The following is an 18,567-nucleotide window of genomic DNA, read 5'->3' as shown; positions in this document are numbered from 1 at the left end:
AGGCACTGAACAGGTTTGGTGTATCTCAACATAACAAATCTGTAAAAATTTGGGCTCAATATGGTCATCGAAGTTGAAAATGAAAGGAAAAAAACGCCCTTGATGCAAAATTGTGTGCGCTTTCAGATTCCTGAAAAAGAGCTTCAGACCCGAAGTCTTTTTTCAGATTAAAATATTTTAGTGAGAAATTACATCTTTCTCAAAAACTACATATAGGTTACTCCAGAGGGAGTCATTTGACAATGTTGTATACTATCAACAGCTCCCCTTTGCACATTGTCAAGTAAGGTTTTATGCTAATATTTCGAGTAATTACCAAAAGTGTCCAGTGCCTTTTTACATGTATGTGGATCCTTATTTAAAAAATCTTCATCTTTGATCACTTTCATTTGAGAGGAAGAAAATCAGATTATTTCTTTATGAAGTTTTGGCAAGAAGGTGGAGCTGTTTTCTTCACCATTACGACTGTACTTTGTCGTCTGCGGATCAGTTTAATATGTGAGTAAATATTTATTTTTGTTGTGTTTTGTTTACATCTGAAAGAAAGTAAACAATGACTGGAACTGCAATATGCACACATGAACGTGTATTCAAATTACCCTCTGAATTCTGCAATAATCTCAAAGTGCACAATATCACAAATACCATGTGGACATTTTGTCAAAGCAGTGAACTTTGATTTGTATACAAAAAGATCCCCACCAGAATCAACATATCTTTGAGTAAATAAATACAACTACCCAGCAGCCATGTAAAGAAGTAAAAGGTGATGTAGCAAAGTTCAGAGAACAATGTCATGCTCACTCCCCCTTTGTAGTCTGTTCAGAATTTACACGTTGTGCTGTTTTTATTCCTTAGCTGTGAAATAATGACTTTTTCTTCTAGCTTTCTCGCAGTCTTATTATGCGTGGTATATTCAGTTGTTGTTGGCGCACAATCCTGCGCAAGGGTTGATGACTGTTCCTGTAGCATTAATGGTAAACAAATCAACCTTGAGTCTTTGGGCTATCCAGACTCCCGGGCACCAAGGTAAGGCAATAGGTATTATGATCATTTTCATAAGAGGATAAAATGGTTCTTTGTAACTTGGTACTGAATTATAGAGTAAACTCTAAAACACCTTTCTTCATAGTTGTTCTGTTGTATATGTTTACAGACTTCCAACTCAAACTTGTTTAAACTTTGTGTTTAATGCAGTTTTAAAATAAGCATATCAACTTAATGGTGATTGCTAATATTAAATTACATGAATGAAATACACGCTAACTGAATTGAAATTTTAATATTGTATTTAGTAATATTTTTGAGTCTGGTTGTACATATGTTGCGGTGACAGTTTTTAGTTTTTTTGTATTTCTTTGAAAGCCCCAGCCCCTGATTAACTTTTATTTATTTATATTTTTATTTTTTTAATGCAGGTTTCCTTATGAACTAGGACCTCCAAGTGCAGGATGGGAGTATGCGTACAATCCATGTTATCCATTCTCAGATGGGTCAGGTCGGTGCAACAATGCTGTAGTGAGTACAATTGCTGTATTTGTTAAACCCCATGCAAGATAATCAAATGTTGGCATTTTCATTTTGCTTATCATTCAAAGTTGGAATATATAGTACATGTGATTACTTTCACATAAATTATGTATCGATGAGCTTTACATTAGTGCCCAGGTCATAGGGCAGACTAGGCCAATAACATTCCTATCTTTCTCGGCTTTCTGTGGACACCACAGTGGAGTATTCAGCCCTGGGCTTTGGGGCTCCAAAATGCCTTTTCAAACGCAATATCAACCACAGGTACCCATTTATACCCCTTGGTGAGGATACGCAACTTAACCACCAACACTCAATTTTGGTGCTCTAAGCCATGACACGCTATAACTATATATTAACTGTAATGGTTTGATTGCTTTGTTGCTGGTGATTTCCAGGCCATTATTGGTGACAGCCCCCCCTGAAGGCTTGTTTCATTATTTACACAATGTTGGAAGTAAACCCTGTACCAATCTGTGTCTTGTTTAATTATTTTGGAACAGTAACTATGTATTACTAAAACTGTCGGCATTCATGACGTTGTTCACTTTAAAGGGTGTGAAAATAATATTCACATATTCATACATAGGTTATCTGGTATAAAATGGTCATGGGGGAAACTAGCCTTGAAATATATTTTCCTGAAATTCGATATGAGTTTTGAGAAATGGGTAACACAGGAATGATTTTTTCCCCCAATATTTGTTTGCGACTCGTTTGACCAGTTGAGCTTAAACTTTCACAGGTTTTTTATTTCATATATTTTGGGTGACACAAAGTGCAAAAAAAGTCTTAGACAGTAACCAATGTTGGTCACAGGTTAAATATATGATATGCTTAATGGCGAACATGTACGGCTGTAATTAGGGTCTCAACTTCAACACTGTAATCCTGAGTAACTGACAATATTATCAAGGTTATTTTGATAGCCTGGGCTTTTCTTTGTGATGTTTACTGCAGGTTTGCCAACGTTATCTGGGCACGACTACAGAAATCTTTAATGTTGGAGATGCAACTGCAAATTGGATGAGCGATACGGAGGGCATTTACATTGAGTATTCTCACTCTGATGAAGGTGGAACAAAAAGGCAAGTAACATATAACCAAACATGTGTCATTATTTTTCTTCACAAATACTTATTCATAAAAACAAAGTAGCAAACAGTTAATGACGAATCAATCAGTTAATCAAGAATCAATTCAGCAGAATCTAGCAACAGAGTGCAGCATTCTCCTGAAGCAGTCAGAGCATACTGATCGAACTCCGTTGGTTCTTTTCAGAGCCAACACTACTTAAAGGAGATTTACACATGGTGCTACTTTAAACCTCATGTGAACAAAGTGACAGATAGGGCCTATAAAGTAAATACCTAATCAATTCAAGCCCAGTTTTAGTAATTACTTTATTTCTTTGCAGGACATCACATGTCTACTTATCGTGTGATCCTACTGCAGATGTTCCAAGGTTGGAACGTAGAGGACAAGATGGATTTCAAGCCTTATATGTAAGTCAATGTCATGTCTCTAGTCAATTCTTTGTTCAACCCCCAAAATCAATGTCATGTGAACAGATTTATTGAGAATAAACAATTAACAGGGGCCTGTACAGCCAATCTTGGGGAGAGACTCATTTTCACCTCACTGCTGCCATGGGAAAGAACATTAAGGTATTGATACTTCTCTTCACTAACTCCTGGAAGGGATGTGCTGAAAAAATTGCTGATTGGCTAAAGCAACTGCTCTGCACGCAAACTTTTGAGTGCTTTTATGGCGCTTGTATTGCACTTTGGCACTAGGGTGTCAAATAGCATGTATTTTGACAAGTCGTATCTTCACATGATAGCCCTAGCGGATTACAAGATCAAAGAGAAATTTGATTGCACGATCTGCGTACGTCTCTAATATAGAATGGATCAACCATTGGACTAATTAAAATATCCAGAATAAAGTCACACTTCCAGGGATGCATTTGGTGGTTGTAACCAACTGTTTTGGTTGAATTGGCCAAAGGTAAATCACCCTAAATACTCATTATTTGTGTACTATATCCGCTGTTAACGAATCATATTTCTTTGTGTTTGTATTCTTTTAAAAGACACCTCTTTCAAAGTGTAAAGACAACATTATTTAAAAGCCATGATTTATTTGGTAGATTATGGTGATATTATGTTCCATTATAATGACAAACATACAAATATTCCTTCCCCAGCTTTTTACACTGACAACAAAGTGTGCTTGCCCAGGAACATGTGAAACATCACCACCTCCACCTCCACCTCCAGCCTCTGGAATAAGTCATGGTTCGATTCTATGCATCCTGTAAGTTGTAATTTCCTCCCCTGCCTTCCATAATAATGTTCATACTCAAATGTTTCAAGATTTGTACTCAAATCACCAAGCAGACTTGACTGTACTGTTTTCTTTTCTTAAAGGCAGTGGACACTATTGGTAATTGTCAAAGAATAGCCTTCACAGTTGGTGTATCTCAACATATGCATAAAATAACTAACCTGAGAAAATTTGAGCTCAATCGGTCATCAAAATTGCGAGATAATAATGAAAGAAGAAAACACCCTTGTCACACGAAGTTGTGTGCGTTTAGATGGTTGATTTCGAGACCTCAAATTCTAAACTTGAGGTCTCAAAATCAAATTCGTTGAAAACTACTTCTTTCTCGAAAACTATGGCACTTCAGAGGGAGCTGTTTCTCACAATGTTTTATACGTACCATCAACCTCTCCCCATTACTCGTCACCAAGAAAGGTTTTATGGCAATAATTATTTTGAGTAATTACCAATAGTGTCCATTGCCTTTAAAGTTTACCCTTACTTGAAGGTGCAAAGATAATGTCATTGAAATTTCAAACTCATAATGTTGCAAGTTTTGTACTGAAACAATAAAAAACCATGTGGACCCTACTACTTTTTGCTTCCTGCAATCTTGAATAGTTGTGTTGTTATCTTGTTTAAATTGACTCTTTAATAAAAAACTAAACAACTTTTTCATGGACCACTAATACATTAAGTTTACCCTTATTTGAAGATGCGATTATAAGGAGATAAAACAAATCATCAAATACTAGTTTTGTCTTCAATGTTAATTTCAGGTTTTCTTTATTGGTTGTGGCCTATTTTGTTGGTGGTGCTTTATTCTTGAGATTTGGACGCCATGCTCAGGGGAAAGAAATTATCCCCAATTATGAAATGTGGGTAGGAGTACCTGGAAATATTAAGGTATGTTGGAAAATGACTCATTGAAATTGATCATTGAGCTTTACATGAGCCAAACATCACTGTTTGAAAGTAACTACTGACCAATTCACTTACGTAACCATCAAAATTATCTTGGTTGCGCAATTGATTTAATATAACTGTGTTTTAAATACAATTATATGGCACAATTACAATACTTAAAGATTGTTATTAAAGTGCATTTCAAGGGGACAATAGCCATATTGACGTCGGTGGTAGGGTTTAATAAAGAAATCTATTAAGCACACGACTCACTAAATTGACCAATCACAACTGCTAACAGGTGCCCATAAGTCCGACATTACAATTCTAGTACAAAAAGTCAAAAAAATTCTACCATTTGTTTTGCTCCGTCATTTGTTTGTGTATGACAGAGGGCAAAACAAGTATCATATATGTAAACTGGGCTATCAAGGGAAAACCCTAGAGGTAAATGTCAAAGTCATTTGGTTAAAGCAAAAGGGGTGGTGTGTATATTGGTCTTCAGGGATCCCATGTAAAATGCCACGGTCATTATGGCTGAAACAGAAGGAATGTGGACCAAGCATATCTCAAGAAGAATGTGCTTAATCTCAGCAGGGCATTTGTTTTTGTCAACACATCATTCTTGTTCTCTCTTTTTTTTCAGGATGGAGTTTTATTTGTCACTAGCTGTGGAAAAAAGACGGGATATGAGGAGCAGCAATAGTTGTTTGATCCAAAGTATCATCAATGCATGCAAAGAAAGGTGTAATGCTAATATTCTTCACTAAACATTTTGTTTTTGAGTTGTATTGATCTGAAATATATTGAATTGTATTTGCTCACACTTGTGTCCTCCAGTTACAAGAAACATACCTCTTTATTAAAGTACTCCACTAATTTTGTTTTACAAAGCATTTTGATTCACTTTCAGTTCAGTGTACACCTGCACCCCTGAACAAAGATATTTAAAAATTGGGAAACCGTCAACATAGGGCTAGGTAGCTCAGTCGATAGAACCCCGGCACGCTCATCCAGAGGTCGTTGGTTCAAATCCTGCAATGGTAAATTGTTTGCTGTTCAACCCCAAATAAACAAGAAAGTTTATAATAGATGTTAAATTTGCATCGGGGATAAAGAATATTAATTTTGGTTTTTTACCCATACCGAAGTACTGAGTATACAGTGCTAACACACATCGGTGTATGGGTAAAAACCAAAATTAATAAGAAAGTTTATGTTATTAATTGTGTTTAGGCCTCAGCAATTGGTGTCAAGTGCTGCATACTCAATACTTTGTTGAGTCCTGTGAAGAAAGTCCACAGGCGTTTTACTCGGGTGGGATTTAAACCCATGACTTTTGCCATTCTAGAGCAGATGTCTACTTTCTTTATTTGTTGCTAAGTTACAATGCTTCCTTTTTATGCAGTGCTTTTTCCTTCTTTAAAACTGTTTAAGAGGAGCAGCAAGTTTGTGGGTGACCACTGATACTCTATTCTATGAAGAAGAGACATGATTCATTCGTGGTTCATCGCAGAACCGTTACTTCTTCCAAGAAAAGATGATTACATACATGTAGTTGTCAATCGTTAACCAGTTTCCCCGTACTTTCTTTATCATACAAAGCTTCAAGAGTTACTTACAAAGCATCACTGATTGAGTTTTACTTTTGAGTACATACTTTTTACTGTAAACGCAGGAAAATGTAACTTTAATTGATTTAAGAAAGATTTATAATATTTGGTTGTCAACTAAAACTTAAAATCATTGCTAACTGATGTGTTATGATTGAACAACCTCGTTTACCTCAGAATGTGATTTGTTACTAACTTTTGAGTTTTGGTTATATTTACCCCACGGGTGTTTATAAAACCCTTATTGCCATTTGTTTGTCCATATCAGATGCTCTTCACAGATGCTCTTCACACAAGCTACTAATTGAAAGAATTGGTTTTGACTCTAGCCATATAAATTGCCTGCATTGTCACCTTAATATTGAAACAGAAGTAATTTTTCTGCTATAGATTGCCCATTATATAACAACCGTGGGAACATTATGTTAAAACTATTGTTGGTCAAGTTTGAATTCCTTGGTAGGGAAGATAGTTGATGGACCATTTCAATGAAGCTGTTTTTTGGTGTTAAAAGAAAACTAAACTGTGTGATTAGTGTCTTCTGCTCTCTAAGCCTCCCTTACAAATATTTTTCACTATTTGTTATTTATACAGATGTAATCTTCTCTAGTGTTATGGGTCTGTTCCAGTTTTGGAATAAAATAAATACAATATGATAAAATACAAACAGCTGGATGCTACATATTTTGTGTATTGCTTACTGATTTTTTTTGACTGTTTGTTTGGTTTGTTGCCTTTGAAAGTGATTTATTACTATTCGTTTACGTTTCACACCGATGTGAGTTAGCACTGTATACTTTCACGAGTTTACATATGTGTATAACTTGAGTGGGATTCAAACCCACAACCTTTGCATTCTAGGGCAGTGTCATACCAACTAGACCACCGAGATTGCCCGGTAGCTAGAGGCAGTTCAAATCCTATGTTTTAGCAGCGGACCAACACCTTGCAATTCTAGATTCTTGAGTTTGTGTCATACCAACTACACCACTGAGATTGCCCAGTAGCTAGAGGCAGCTTGATTTCTATGTTTATGTTTTAGCAGCGGGTACTGCAAATGATTTAATAGATGGGATTTGAACTGCCTCTAGCTAACAGTCAATCTCGGTCTAGTCGGTAAGACACTGCTCTAGAATTGCAAAAGTTGTGGGTTTGAATCCCACCCAAGTAATATGCCTGTTATTTTTATCACATACCTCGGGGGAAAGCACTGAGTATACAAACATCCGTGTATATGGATAAAACCAAAATGAATATTCTTTATTCTTGATGCAAATTTAACATCTATTATATCAAAGTGTTGAAGATGGAAGTTACACCATATATTTTTCTATTAAAGTGGACACTATTGGTAATTGTCAAAGACCAGTCTTCTCACTTGGTGTATCTCAACATATGCATGAAATAACAAACCTGTGAAAATTTGAGCTCAATTGGTCGTCGAAGTTGTGAGATAATAATAAAAGAAATAAAAAACACCCTTGTCGCACGAAGCTGTGTGCGTTTAGATGGTTGATTTTGAAACCTCAAGTTCTAAACTTGAGGTCTCGAAATCAAATTCATGGAAAATTACTTCTTTCTCGAAAACTACGTCACTTCAGAGGGAGCCGTTTCTCACAATGTTTTATACCATCAACCTCTCCCCATTACTCATTACCAAGTGAGGTTTTATGCTGATAATTATTTTGAGTAATTACCAATAGTGTCCACTGCCTTTAAGTCTCTCTGGTTACCTGTATTTATAATATAGGAAAACAGAACTTGGTATATTACACCATGCTGACACTTTTTTATCAAAAGATCCGTGAGTGAATAAATTATCTTTGTTTCGTTTCCATTTTTTTGGCAAGTGTAAAACAGTTTAAAAGTGACTGATTTTAACCAGGTTTCAGTGTATAAACATACTTTTTCTAGACTTATAATTATTGGACTTTGCTGCAAAGATAAAACAAAATCACCCACGTCAATACATGTACATACATACATATCCAAGTAAATAAGGCCGAGTAAAAAACAAAACATGTTTCACGACCAGGTTTTTTAAAAAAAGGAGGAAGAGGGGCTTTTTATTTTTTATTTCAAGATGGCCGCCATTCTTTGTTAAAATGTCAAATATCCATTGTTTTTTCTACTGCTGAAATACACAAAACATAAATGAAACAATTTAGTCGAGGCATTCAGACAAGACATTCAGATTGTTTTTGCTGAGATCATTTAAAATAACCCTATTTAAAAAAAAATAAAAAAATAATGTGCATAAAAAAATAAAATAAAAAATAAAATAAAAAAGGAGGCGGCCTGTAAAAAGGAAGCGGGCGGGGACGCGAAACATGTTTTTTTTTTACTTGGCCTAAATAACCAAACTAAAAAGTCAGTAGCCAAGTGAAACAGTACTACACAGCGGGTTATCAAAGAAAGGGGCAAAGTATACATGTATCCAGTCGGACTACAATTTCACGTGCACTCCCCTTAATGAGTGGCTTAAGAATTGATAAGCTGTAGTGTTTCATCCCTTTTGTAAAATAATGGCTTTTTCATCTGGTTTTCTAACAGTTGTAATATGTGTTGTGCAGTCAGTCGTTGTTGGCGCACAATCCTGCACAAAAGTTGACGACTGTTCTTGTCAAAATACTGATGGTAAACAAGTCAACCTCCAGTCCCTTGGCTACAAAGACTCGAACACACCGAGGTAATGCTTTGTTTTCCCCTTGTTAAAGTTTTGACTGTATTTGTTAACATTCTCTGATAAGTGGTGACATTGTTTGTGCATGCATGGTATTATTGCTTCTTGGTACTTGTGTGATCTTCACACATTGTATCAACTGGGCAGAATGGGACTTTGATCTTTCAAAGACAATCTTCTTCGTAGCATTCCTTCAAGATAAAAAATCCCTCAGCTATACATTCAGTTACTTAGCCCCAAACTTTGGTACACCATTCCAATCAACATCAGGAAACCACTTTCAGGGGACGTCTTATTCACAACACCCTAGTTGTTCTTGTCCAGTGCTTTGATTTCCCCCAAGTTTCGTAAAAGCGCTTTATACAATATTGTTATCATTTTTGGTGGAGCAAGATGTGAACTCCTGGTGTTTTGTACTGAAAAAAAAAAAAAAAATTAATCAAAAATTATGTATACATGCATTTCCTCATTTAGGTTTCCCTATGCACTTGGACCTCCATCACTTGCAGAATGTTTTGTGTGTCTTGTTACTTGAGAGTGATGGATCATATTTTTTCTCCAATGCAGGTTTCCTTATAAACTAGGACCTGCAAGTGCAGGGTGGGAGTATGCATACAATCCATGTTATCCATTCTCAGATGGTTCAGCTGCTTGCAAGAATGCTGTAGTGAGTACAATTGTTTCTAGTTAATTATTTCCATTTTCCTGAAATTGATATTTAAAAAGACACTGGCACGCCAGCGTCTTCCTGAGTTCATCTTTGCACTTTCTGTTGTTTAGGATGTACATGTATAATACTATAAATGAATCAGTTTGGTTGATTATCATCTTGAATCTAAGGTGGGGAGAAATTTGTAAAAATCATGAATCTTGAGTTCGAGGCATACAAGTAGCAGCAGTACTCATGCTGTTATGGAATAAATGGAATTTAAAACATTACTGATCCACAAGGTGCACTGGACATTACATGTACAACCACCCTCTATGGACAAACTTCCCAACCATAAAGATGGGGGAATGACCAGGGACCTGCAGTCTTAAGAGAAGTATCAATAATTATCTGCCATCTCTGGCTGGATGTTGGTACCTAGAGCTTTTTCAAAACCTTGTATAAGGCTCCTTTTCTCTGGCCCCTGGATGTTGAAAACACGGTGGAAAATATACACCATAACAAAATTGATGATGGACTCAAGCTGAGGTTTATAAGAAGGCCCACGACTTCCAAATCTTGATACTCAAATTTTATCAGCTGCTGACTTTAAAAATGTTTGGTTCTTTCAGGTTTGTCAAAGAAAACAGAACACACCGTCTGAAATCTATAATATTGGGGATGCAACTGCGACTTGGAACAATGGTGGTGTCAGTCTTTACATTGAATATTCCCATACTGATGATGCAACTCCACCAGTGACAAGGTAAATTATAAATCACCCCCTTTTTTTTCTCAAAAATTGTGTACAAAAGAGTATCAGGACTTAAGCAAAATGAACCAATCAATCATTTTTCTTATTCTTTTCTAAAATTATTAGGACATCACGAGTCAGCCTAGTGTGTGATCCAGGGGCAGATGTTCCAAAGTTAGACCGAATGGGACAAGATGAGGGAGACACATTATATGTAAGTATACTTTAACAAACAGAAGCATAAACGTGGTTCAGAAAAACTCAAGTAATGCTTTCATCTTTTCAATTGTTTGGCGTTGGAAACGCTACATACAGGTATATATAACCAAATTCCTCTACAGTTGTATCCCACAGTTGTGTGAAAGTTAATCACGTGACTTGTTTCCTCATTGCAAAGAAGACCTCTTAAAGCTTTCATATAGCGTTACCCTGACCATGACAAACACTGATTACTCAATGCTTGTGAATCCTAAACAAAAAAAGCCACAGGCTACAAGTGTGGGATTTGAACCCACGCTTCCTGCATTATAAAGCAAACTTCTTAACCGATAGACCACTGAGTGACAAGAGGCCAGTTTGAATACTGTAATAAGCAACTGGTACCATACCTGTTGATTTTTTTTCCTGTAGAACTCAGACAGTTTGTATAACACATTGGTTTCTTTATGATCCACAATTCATCAGTTAAGACATTCCATGATGTCCGAAGTTGCTTTTCCTCAAAGTAGAGCGATAGAAATAATGTTAGTATTTTGTGTGTACCAGACAATTAGCTTTTTGTATAATGATTGATGTTTTTGATGTATTTATTTGTTCTCTTGTATCTTTAGCAATTCACATTGACAACAAAGTGTGCTTGCCCAGGAACATGTGGTACATCACCATCACCATCTCCATCATCTGGAATAAGTCCTGGTACGATTCTATGTATCCTGTGAGTTTCTATTTTCCAAGTGATTTCCTTCACTGCCTTCCATAATGTGATTGAAAGTTTACACTCACACAGTATGTTGCACGATCTGTACCTAAATCATCAAGAATACTTCCCTGAACTATGTTTTGCTACCTGCAATCTTGAGCAGTTCTGTCGTTATCTTTTTAAAATTGTCTCTTTAATCTGGAAAAGAAAACTGATTTCAAGGACATCTAATGCATTCAGCTAGAAGATGCAAACATAAGAATGATAAAACAAATTGATTAACTTTTGTTCTCATTGTTAATTTCAGGTTTTCTGTATTGGTTGTGGCTTATTTTGTTGGTGGTGCTTTATTTTTGAGATTTGGACGCCATGCTCAGGGGAAAGAAATTATCCCCAATTATGAAATGTGGGTAGGAGTACCTGAAAATATTAAGGTATGTTGAGAGCTATCTACAAGTAATTGATCTTGGGGTCCACGGAAGTCTTGCTGTTTGAACCCCTAGGTAAAATGTCAAGGTCATAATGGTTCAAACAAAACAAGTGTTGTTGGAGTGATATCTCAAGAAGGACTTGGTATATCAACTCCCAAGCTGCTATGAGGATTGGTCTTGGGATCCCCTAGTTAAATGTTATAGACATGTATGTGGTTAACACAGAAGGAATGTTGACCAAGCATAACTTGAGAAGAATGTGATTAATCTCAGCAAGGCATTTGTGGATGTCAACACATCATTCTTGTTTTCTCTATTTTTTTTTTTAGGATGGAGTTTTATTTGTCATTAGCTGTGGAAAAAAGACGGGGTACGAGGAGCAACAATAGTTGTGTACATGTATGTAAAGTATGATCAATGCATGCATTCAGATGTGTTATGCTGATATTTTTTGCTAAACCTTTTATGTTGGATAGTTGATTTGAATTCATTGAGTTCTAATATCGGAGTTGTAACAAATTGTATTACTCACAATTTATTCCTCCATTGTCTTTTACACAGATTTTTGGTTCACTGAACAAGATATTGTATGTCATTACCTGTGTTTACATAGTTTACCCTACAGTGATTCGTGTCAAGCCAAAAAAAGGCATATTACTTTGAGATGGGATTTGAGCCCATGACATTTTACTTTTGAAAGCAAAGTTTTGAAGACGGAGGTGGCTTTTAGTTGCATGGTTATAAATGTGTATGCATCAAGATACATATTGATTTACAATTTGGGTGGACGACTATTGAAATAAAACAAGTTTTGAATGTGACTCTGTCTCAAATTGATGAGTGAATTTGATTTAATGATTAATCAAATGTGAAATTCTTCATAAGTGCGTTGTCACACATATAAACCTAAGGAAAACTGACTGTTCACCCCAAAATTATTAAAAAATTACCAAACAAAAAAATTGAATGGGACAGCAGGGTTTGAACATGATTAGTGCGCGGCACTCTACCAACTGAGCTATATGACCCTAATGTTGGCGATCTCCCTATTTCTGGAATAACTTTGTTCTGGGGCTACATGTATTCAAGTTGGCAGCATATTCAACTGTACCTGCTGAATAGCCAAGGATTACAACCAAGTTAACGAAACAATAAACAAAAATGTTTTTTTTTATTCTAACCATGTTTTTAAAATATATTTCTTTCTTTGCACTTCAGTTTCAGCAATCCAAAGCAAAACAAAAAAGAGTAAGTTGTCAACAAATTGTACAGTTAAACCAATGTGTATTTCCCAGGGGCATGTCTAGTTAAGTAAATGTTCCAATGCGTTTACAAAGGTAATGTGGTAAATGGGCTCAGTGAAAAACAACAAATTTATATCTTGGGATGAGCGCCATCTTAAATGAAACCAACATCTTTATCTTATATAACGAACCCTATATAATGTACACAATTATGAATAACACTGTTGTACTACCTATCTACACTGTTCACAGTGTTGTGTATTAAGTTGAGAACCTCCTTTGATCTTGTTTGGGATCTTGTGATGCAGTCTTGTAGCTGGTCGACAGAGAGTGGACTTCCACCTAACAAGAAAATCATATCAGATCATTGTACATTAGTTTATATAATTGTAACAAAAAGTGTGTTATTGTTTACAAATATCATTAAACTAGGCCTAAGTAAGGAATTAAGCATAGTTAACTGTTATTATTGAAGTAAATTTAAATCAAATTTGTAAATTTTTTATTAAAAATGACCAACATGTAAGAACAAACTGGATATATGTTTTTTTGCTTGTAAACACTTATTAGTCAAGAAAGTTTAAATCAAATTTGTTAACTTTTTACCCAAATGACCAACATATAAGAACAAACTGGATATGCTTTTTTTGCTTGGTCTGTGCTAGGCAAGGATTAAGAAAGAAGACTGGGAGCTGAACCCTCCTACTCTTTGTCCTATTTTCCACATCCATGATATTCTTTTGACATTAGTCTTATTTCAAATTTGATAGGTATTGTAAAATTATAATAATTATTTTTAACATCCTGAAAGTTTATCAAAATCTACTCTATGTGTATATGTAGGTCAGCTCTTGTACTCAATAAAATATTCCTACTTTTTGTGCAAAATATCATGCCTGCCTTTCTCCATTACATGTAAGTAGACCCTACCATTTAAAACCAACTGCAGGAGTTGTGTATGGAAGCACAAATGTGCACAGAACTAATTGTTTACTTTTTGTAATTCAAAACCACTTGGTAGCATATTTTCAACGGCACAATTATTTGTCTAATAATAGGATGACATCAATTAAGTTGAACATTTTAAACAGAATTAGAAAACAAATGGCAATGTATAGTTATGGGTAACAGATTGGGCTGAATTTATTAAATGTCAGACAGAAAGGTGTTAAACAATGACCCATATTCACATTACGTTAAATAATGCATTAACAAATGTTCAATTATCAAGATTGCAAACTTCAATACATGTTCATAACAACAAACACTGTGAATACATTTTGGTGTTTGTTTAAGAAACATTCTCACATATAATCATTTTTGATGAGTAAAACAGAAAATGACACTCAAGAAACTTCAATCAAACAAGTATTCAAACCATAACAGAGCAATATTCAGTTCAAATATAGTATTGAAAATCAACCGATTTGGCACACAATAATAAGCAATGAATAAATTTACACGAAAACTGCACACAGAATGTGCAATGATTTAATACACTTCAAGCTTCAAACACAAAAAGCTCAAACATGGCAAGTTCATTATACAATGTATTACATATAAAAAATGTCAAATTATGGCAGAGTAAAAAACAATTCATGTCATCAAACGAATGAAGAACTAGAAAAACTGCCATAGCTCCAGCGAGCTAGAGCTATGGTAGTTTTACATTATACCGAGCATAGCAGTTTACATTATACCGAGCCCTTTAAAATGAACATTTCATCATTACAGCAGTGATATGAGTGGAAATAACTACAGGTTTGTACAACATACATGTACAATAGATTGGGCTCAACATGAAACACTTTGAGCAATGAATCATCAATGTCAATATTTTTCATACAAATCTAAAATGTACAATATTTGGATAAATTATGCTGATCAATGGCTTAGTACAGTTTGTTGAATTCAAGTTAGAAACAACACTGCGATACACTGAAGCAAATTAACCACCCACTGTGGTAGCTCAGAAGAAGACCAAGCTAAGTGAAATCTTACCTGGTTTATGAAGGGCTTGTAAGTTGCCATCTTCAGTCACTACCACTGTCACCATCCCAGTAGCTATACATTCCTCCTCATTTGTAGGGTCTGCTAATAACACAGCACTGAAACGATACAAGACATTGAACTTATGACCAGAGGTTACGACACATGAGATGCAAAATGCTTTTTTTTGCAGAAATTCAGGTATTGAATTGTAGTCCCCTCGGGACAGGCGAAAATACGTGCCCTGCTAATTGGGACTGCTCTGCCTGACTTGACCGAGTTCATACAATTTTCACCCCCTGCCCTAAAAAAAAAGGACAATACATTTGTAGCTGAGACTTGGGCAAGATTATACAATGTTGTTGCCCCGCCCTACTTGGGCCATGTGGGACTTCGCCAAGGTTGTACAATATGTTGACATGCCCTACATATTGGAACCAGAATTGCTTTGATAAATACCATGCATCCATGCAAGGTTGTGAAGCCCTGCATACCGGAGCAGGGTTTATGTTGGCTGGGATCATGCAGGAGATGCAAAATAATGCCCTGCATGTTGGTGCAGGGGTAAAGCCATGGATTTACAAAAAGAAAAGTCCCCCACCCAACTAGGCATTAGCGGGACATGGCTGGGACTTTCCCGCCACGCTAAATTTACATCCCCAGCCGATTACCCCGCTAGTTCCAGGTCCCCATGGGCAGGTGTGTGCACAAAAAAGGGCCTTACCAACTGGAATAACTTGGGTGTGTTCTCTGTTTGAATAGGAAAGTTACCGGTTGAATGGCTTCTGACTGGTACTCAAACAAAGATATTGACAAAATAGGGAGACTGCAACTTGGTTACCTCAGTTGCATGGTAAAGCACCAGGATATGCCAGAGGTCACAGGTTCAAATTCTGTACATTTTTCTCTGTTAACCCCAAAATTTACTTTTGTAATACTTACTCATCAAAGATTGCAAATGAGGTTGCTACTGGTGTGCTGTTTATGCTCAGTGGGACAATCTTATCCGATGATGTGACTGGAAGTTGTGATTCTTCATCAATCGTCACTTCACGTAGCAACACTGAAAATTATTTCAAATCAAATTAGGTTAAACAATGTCGCCCTTTGACCTCAAGGGTTTTGGTAACACAGCATGGAAACAAATACCTGTATTGTGCATTAAAATGCCAAGTTCTTGTTACATATCTTTAAACCTCTGAACATTTAAATTTCAGAAATCAAACTTTTCATCGAAGTGATAGTTATGTGGTCTTTCAACATGCACAAAGAGAAAAGCACTGTAAATTTCGGTAAGAATAGTTCTTATCGTCATTTTAGAAAGGTTTGATGGGCATACTGCAAAAGAAACTGTGTGAAAACAAGCATCCTAACAAGGACCTAAGACTCGCAAATAATCACATGTGAAAACAAAACATCATGAAAAAAACCATTCTGTCACAAAACATACATTAATTGTAGAGAAGTCTTGTAGTAAAGTATGCCTAAATCTTATGCTTGGAGGTCTGCTACATATTCGTACACAAGCAATAACAGCTACCCACTACAAAATTACACAAACACAAATATTACCACAATACAGATTTCCATAATACTTCTTTGTCGAACACATGATATAACGCATAAACAGGACTGTATGCTAACTTCATAGAACTTACCATTTTTAAGAGCAGCCATTAGAGCAATGAGGCAAGCATCCACAATGTTACCATCATAGTCCAGACATACTATGTCACAGAACAGAACCCAACATAACTGTGAATGAGAACAAGAATTGTCCCATCATTTTAGAGTTAATGGCTGGGCGTCTGCAACTTCCAGTGGCATAGTCTCATATCTGAAACTTTGGAACCATCAATGGTGGGAAGGTTGAAGGGTGGGCTTTGAGGAAAGAACAATATACCCTTCCCATGAAATATGTTAATTGCACATAGCACGTGCTCACAAACATTTTGGTTTGCAAACTGAGGGAATATCGTGCTGTTTTGTACACGGCTAATGGGTGCTTGACGCAGACCGACTGTGGGTCTGCTTACTGCACACCTCTATGGCGTTTGCCAACCAATAGGGTCTGTACGAGTGCGCGAATTTATGGTAACAGCATTTGACAACACAAACTGAAAGTCGATTATCTTGATTGAAAAGCATTGGCAATTACAATATAAGAATACTGTTTCATCCACATCGCCATACTCTTAATTTCACTGAAACCAAATGTGGAAGCATTTTCACAAAATGAAAGATAGAAAACTGTTGAAAAGTCTCCTATAAATGAAAAGAGCATAAAAGTTGAAACCTGGGTAAGCCTTTCTTTTTAAAGCCAACATCTCGAATGGGTAACTTATGTCAACTCAGCCATGCACAGCCTAAAATCCTACCAATTTGAACAGTTACTAACATATCCATTACCTTCGATTCAACAATACATAGGGATTCCTTATCGATGCACTTTGCACTGAAACATAACAAAAAGTAAAAGGGGAAATCATCAATTAAACAAAATATAAGTTGAGGTTAGTCTTCTTTGGTCAGTTTGAAATTCCTTTTTGAAAAGTCTTTGCGGTACACTTATGTGATGAGACAGTGGGGAATATCCAAAGCAGCTATAGATGATCTGCCTATGGGTACAAGTTTTGGCAGAGGCCCCCCACCCTCCCAGGCTGTCAGATAGAAAATGTGACAAAGTGAGGTGGTAGAAGTTAAAGGCACCTGGAAATAGGATTTTTTCTTCTTTTAAACATAAGAGTATATGTTTATTAACAATAAAACAATTTTTTGAGTAATTGTTTGTCACGATTTATATGTTAAAAAAAATTAATTAAGTGCTTGGGGGGGTTGACTCCGCCTACCCCTTTTGTGACGTAGGAAAAGGAAGACCTTGCCTCGATCAAACATAGACCCCCCTCGATGCGTAAATAAACACACGTGTAAAAGTACATTTAATTCTAAGACGTAAGTTTGTACGCTGCGAAAAACTTTTTTTTTTCTGGCATTTTTCCGGCAATGCCGACCAGGTGTATTGCTGCTGGATGCAGCAAAACAACTAAAGATGGGGTCAGTCTTCATCTGTTTCCTGCAGATCCCAAGTATAGGCGGTTGTGGGCTGCGAAAGTCAGATTAACTAGAGCAAAGTGGTCCGGTCCGACGTCTTTTTCAGCGCTATGCAGCGAACACTTCGAGCCGTCGTGCTTCGAATCCAGGATACACCACTCATTTGACATGACGAGAAGAGCCATTCTTAAACACGACGCCGTCCCAACAATTTTTCCAGCTAGTGGGAAGTCGAAGAAGGTATCTGAAAGACGTGACGAACCCAGAGGAGCATTTGCTAAACGTGAAAAAATTCGGGTAAGTTTGAACTTTGAGGGTATGTTTTTAGCTTTTGCCAAGTGACACGATTTTTTGTTGGTACCGCATGCGATTCACCGTGAGTGCAGGTCCTATGTGACTGTCCGCACATTATACAGCAGCCATAGTGCGTGTGTGCAGTCTGCTCCGTGGCCGTATTTCTATGATAATAC

The 18,567-nt window shown here is 36.4% G+C and overlaps 3 protein-coding genes across 3 annotated transcripts in view; 2 read left to right on the top strand and 1 right to left on the bottom strand.

The window, feature by feature from the left end:
* The first annotated feature begins 746 nt into the window (after positions 1 to 746).
* Positions 747 to 5,834, top strand: LOC117293505. The gene is made up of 7 exons (XM_033775850.1): positions 747 to 1,029; positions 1,419 to 1,518; positions 2,491 to 2,618; positions 2,948 to 3,035; positions 3,740 to 3,849; positions 4,638 to 4,764; positions 5,411 to 5,834. Exons 1-7 carry the CDS (start codon positions 869 to 871, stop codon positions 5,468 to 5,470), a joined length of 774 nt encoding a protein of 257 aa, XP_033631741.1. The 5' UTR covers positions 747 to 868; the 3' UTR covers positions 5,471 to 5,834.
* Positions 5,835 to 8,697: 2,863 nt separating this feature from the next.
* On the top strand, positions 8,698 to 12,541 carry LOC117293562. Its single transcript, XM_033775922.1, has 6 exons — positions 8,698 to 9,066; positions 9,610 to 9,746; positions 10,271 to 10,475; positions 10,590 to 10,677; positions 11,294 to 11,397; positions 11,690 to 12,541. The coding sequence occupies exons 1-6, from the start codon at positions 8,903 to 8,905 to the stop codon at positions 11,823 to 11,825; spliced, it is 834 nt and encodes a 277-aa protein (XP_033631813.1). The 5' UTR covers positions 8,698 to 8,902; the 3' UTR covers positions 11,826 to 12,541.
* Positions 12,542 to 12,641: 100 nt separating this feature from the next.
* LOC117293504 (exosome complex component RRP43-like) overlaps positions 12,642 to 18,567 on the bottom strand; it is a 28,438-nt gene continuing 22,512 nt past the window's right edge. The window contains exons 7-11 of the mRNA XM_033775849.1: positions 17,456 to 17,501; positions 16,705 to 16,801; positions 15,989 to 16,109; positions 15,059 to 15,165; positions 12,642 to 13,399 (exon numbers count right to left, since the gene is read on the bottom strand). Of these exons, the coding sequence (XP_033631740.1) occupies positions 13,287 to 13,399; positions 15,059 to 15,165; positions 15,989 to 16,109; positions 16,705 to 16,801; positions 17,456 to 17,501 (484 nt within the window). The 3' untranslated portion in view covers positions 12,642 to 13,286. The remainder of the gene's footprint in view (positions 13,400 to 15,058; positions 15,166 to 15,988; positions 16,110 to 16,704; positions 16,802 to 17,455; positions 17,502 to 18,567) is intronic.

This window comes from Asterias rubens, chromosome 8 (assembly GCF_902459465.1).
Source record: "Asterias rubens chromosome 8, eAstRub1.3, whole genome shotgun sequence".
In the NCBI taxonomy this organism is placed as follows: domain Eukaryota; kingdom Metazoa; phylum Echinodermata; class Asteroidea; order Forcipulatida; family Asteriidae; genus Asterias; species Asterias rubens.
Note: the sequence above shows the minus strand (reverse complement) of the source record. Positions and strands in the feature narration are given on the sequence as shown.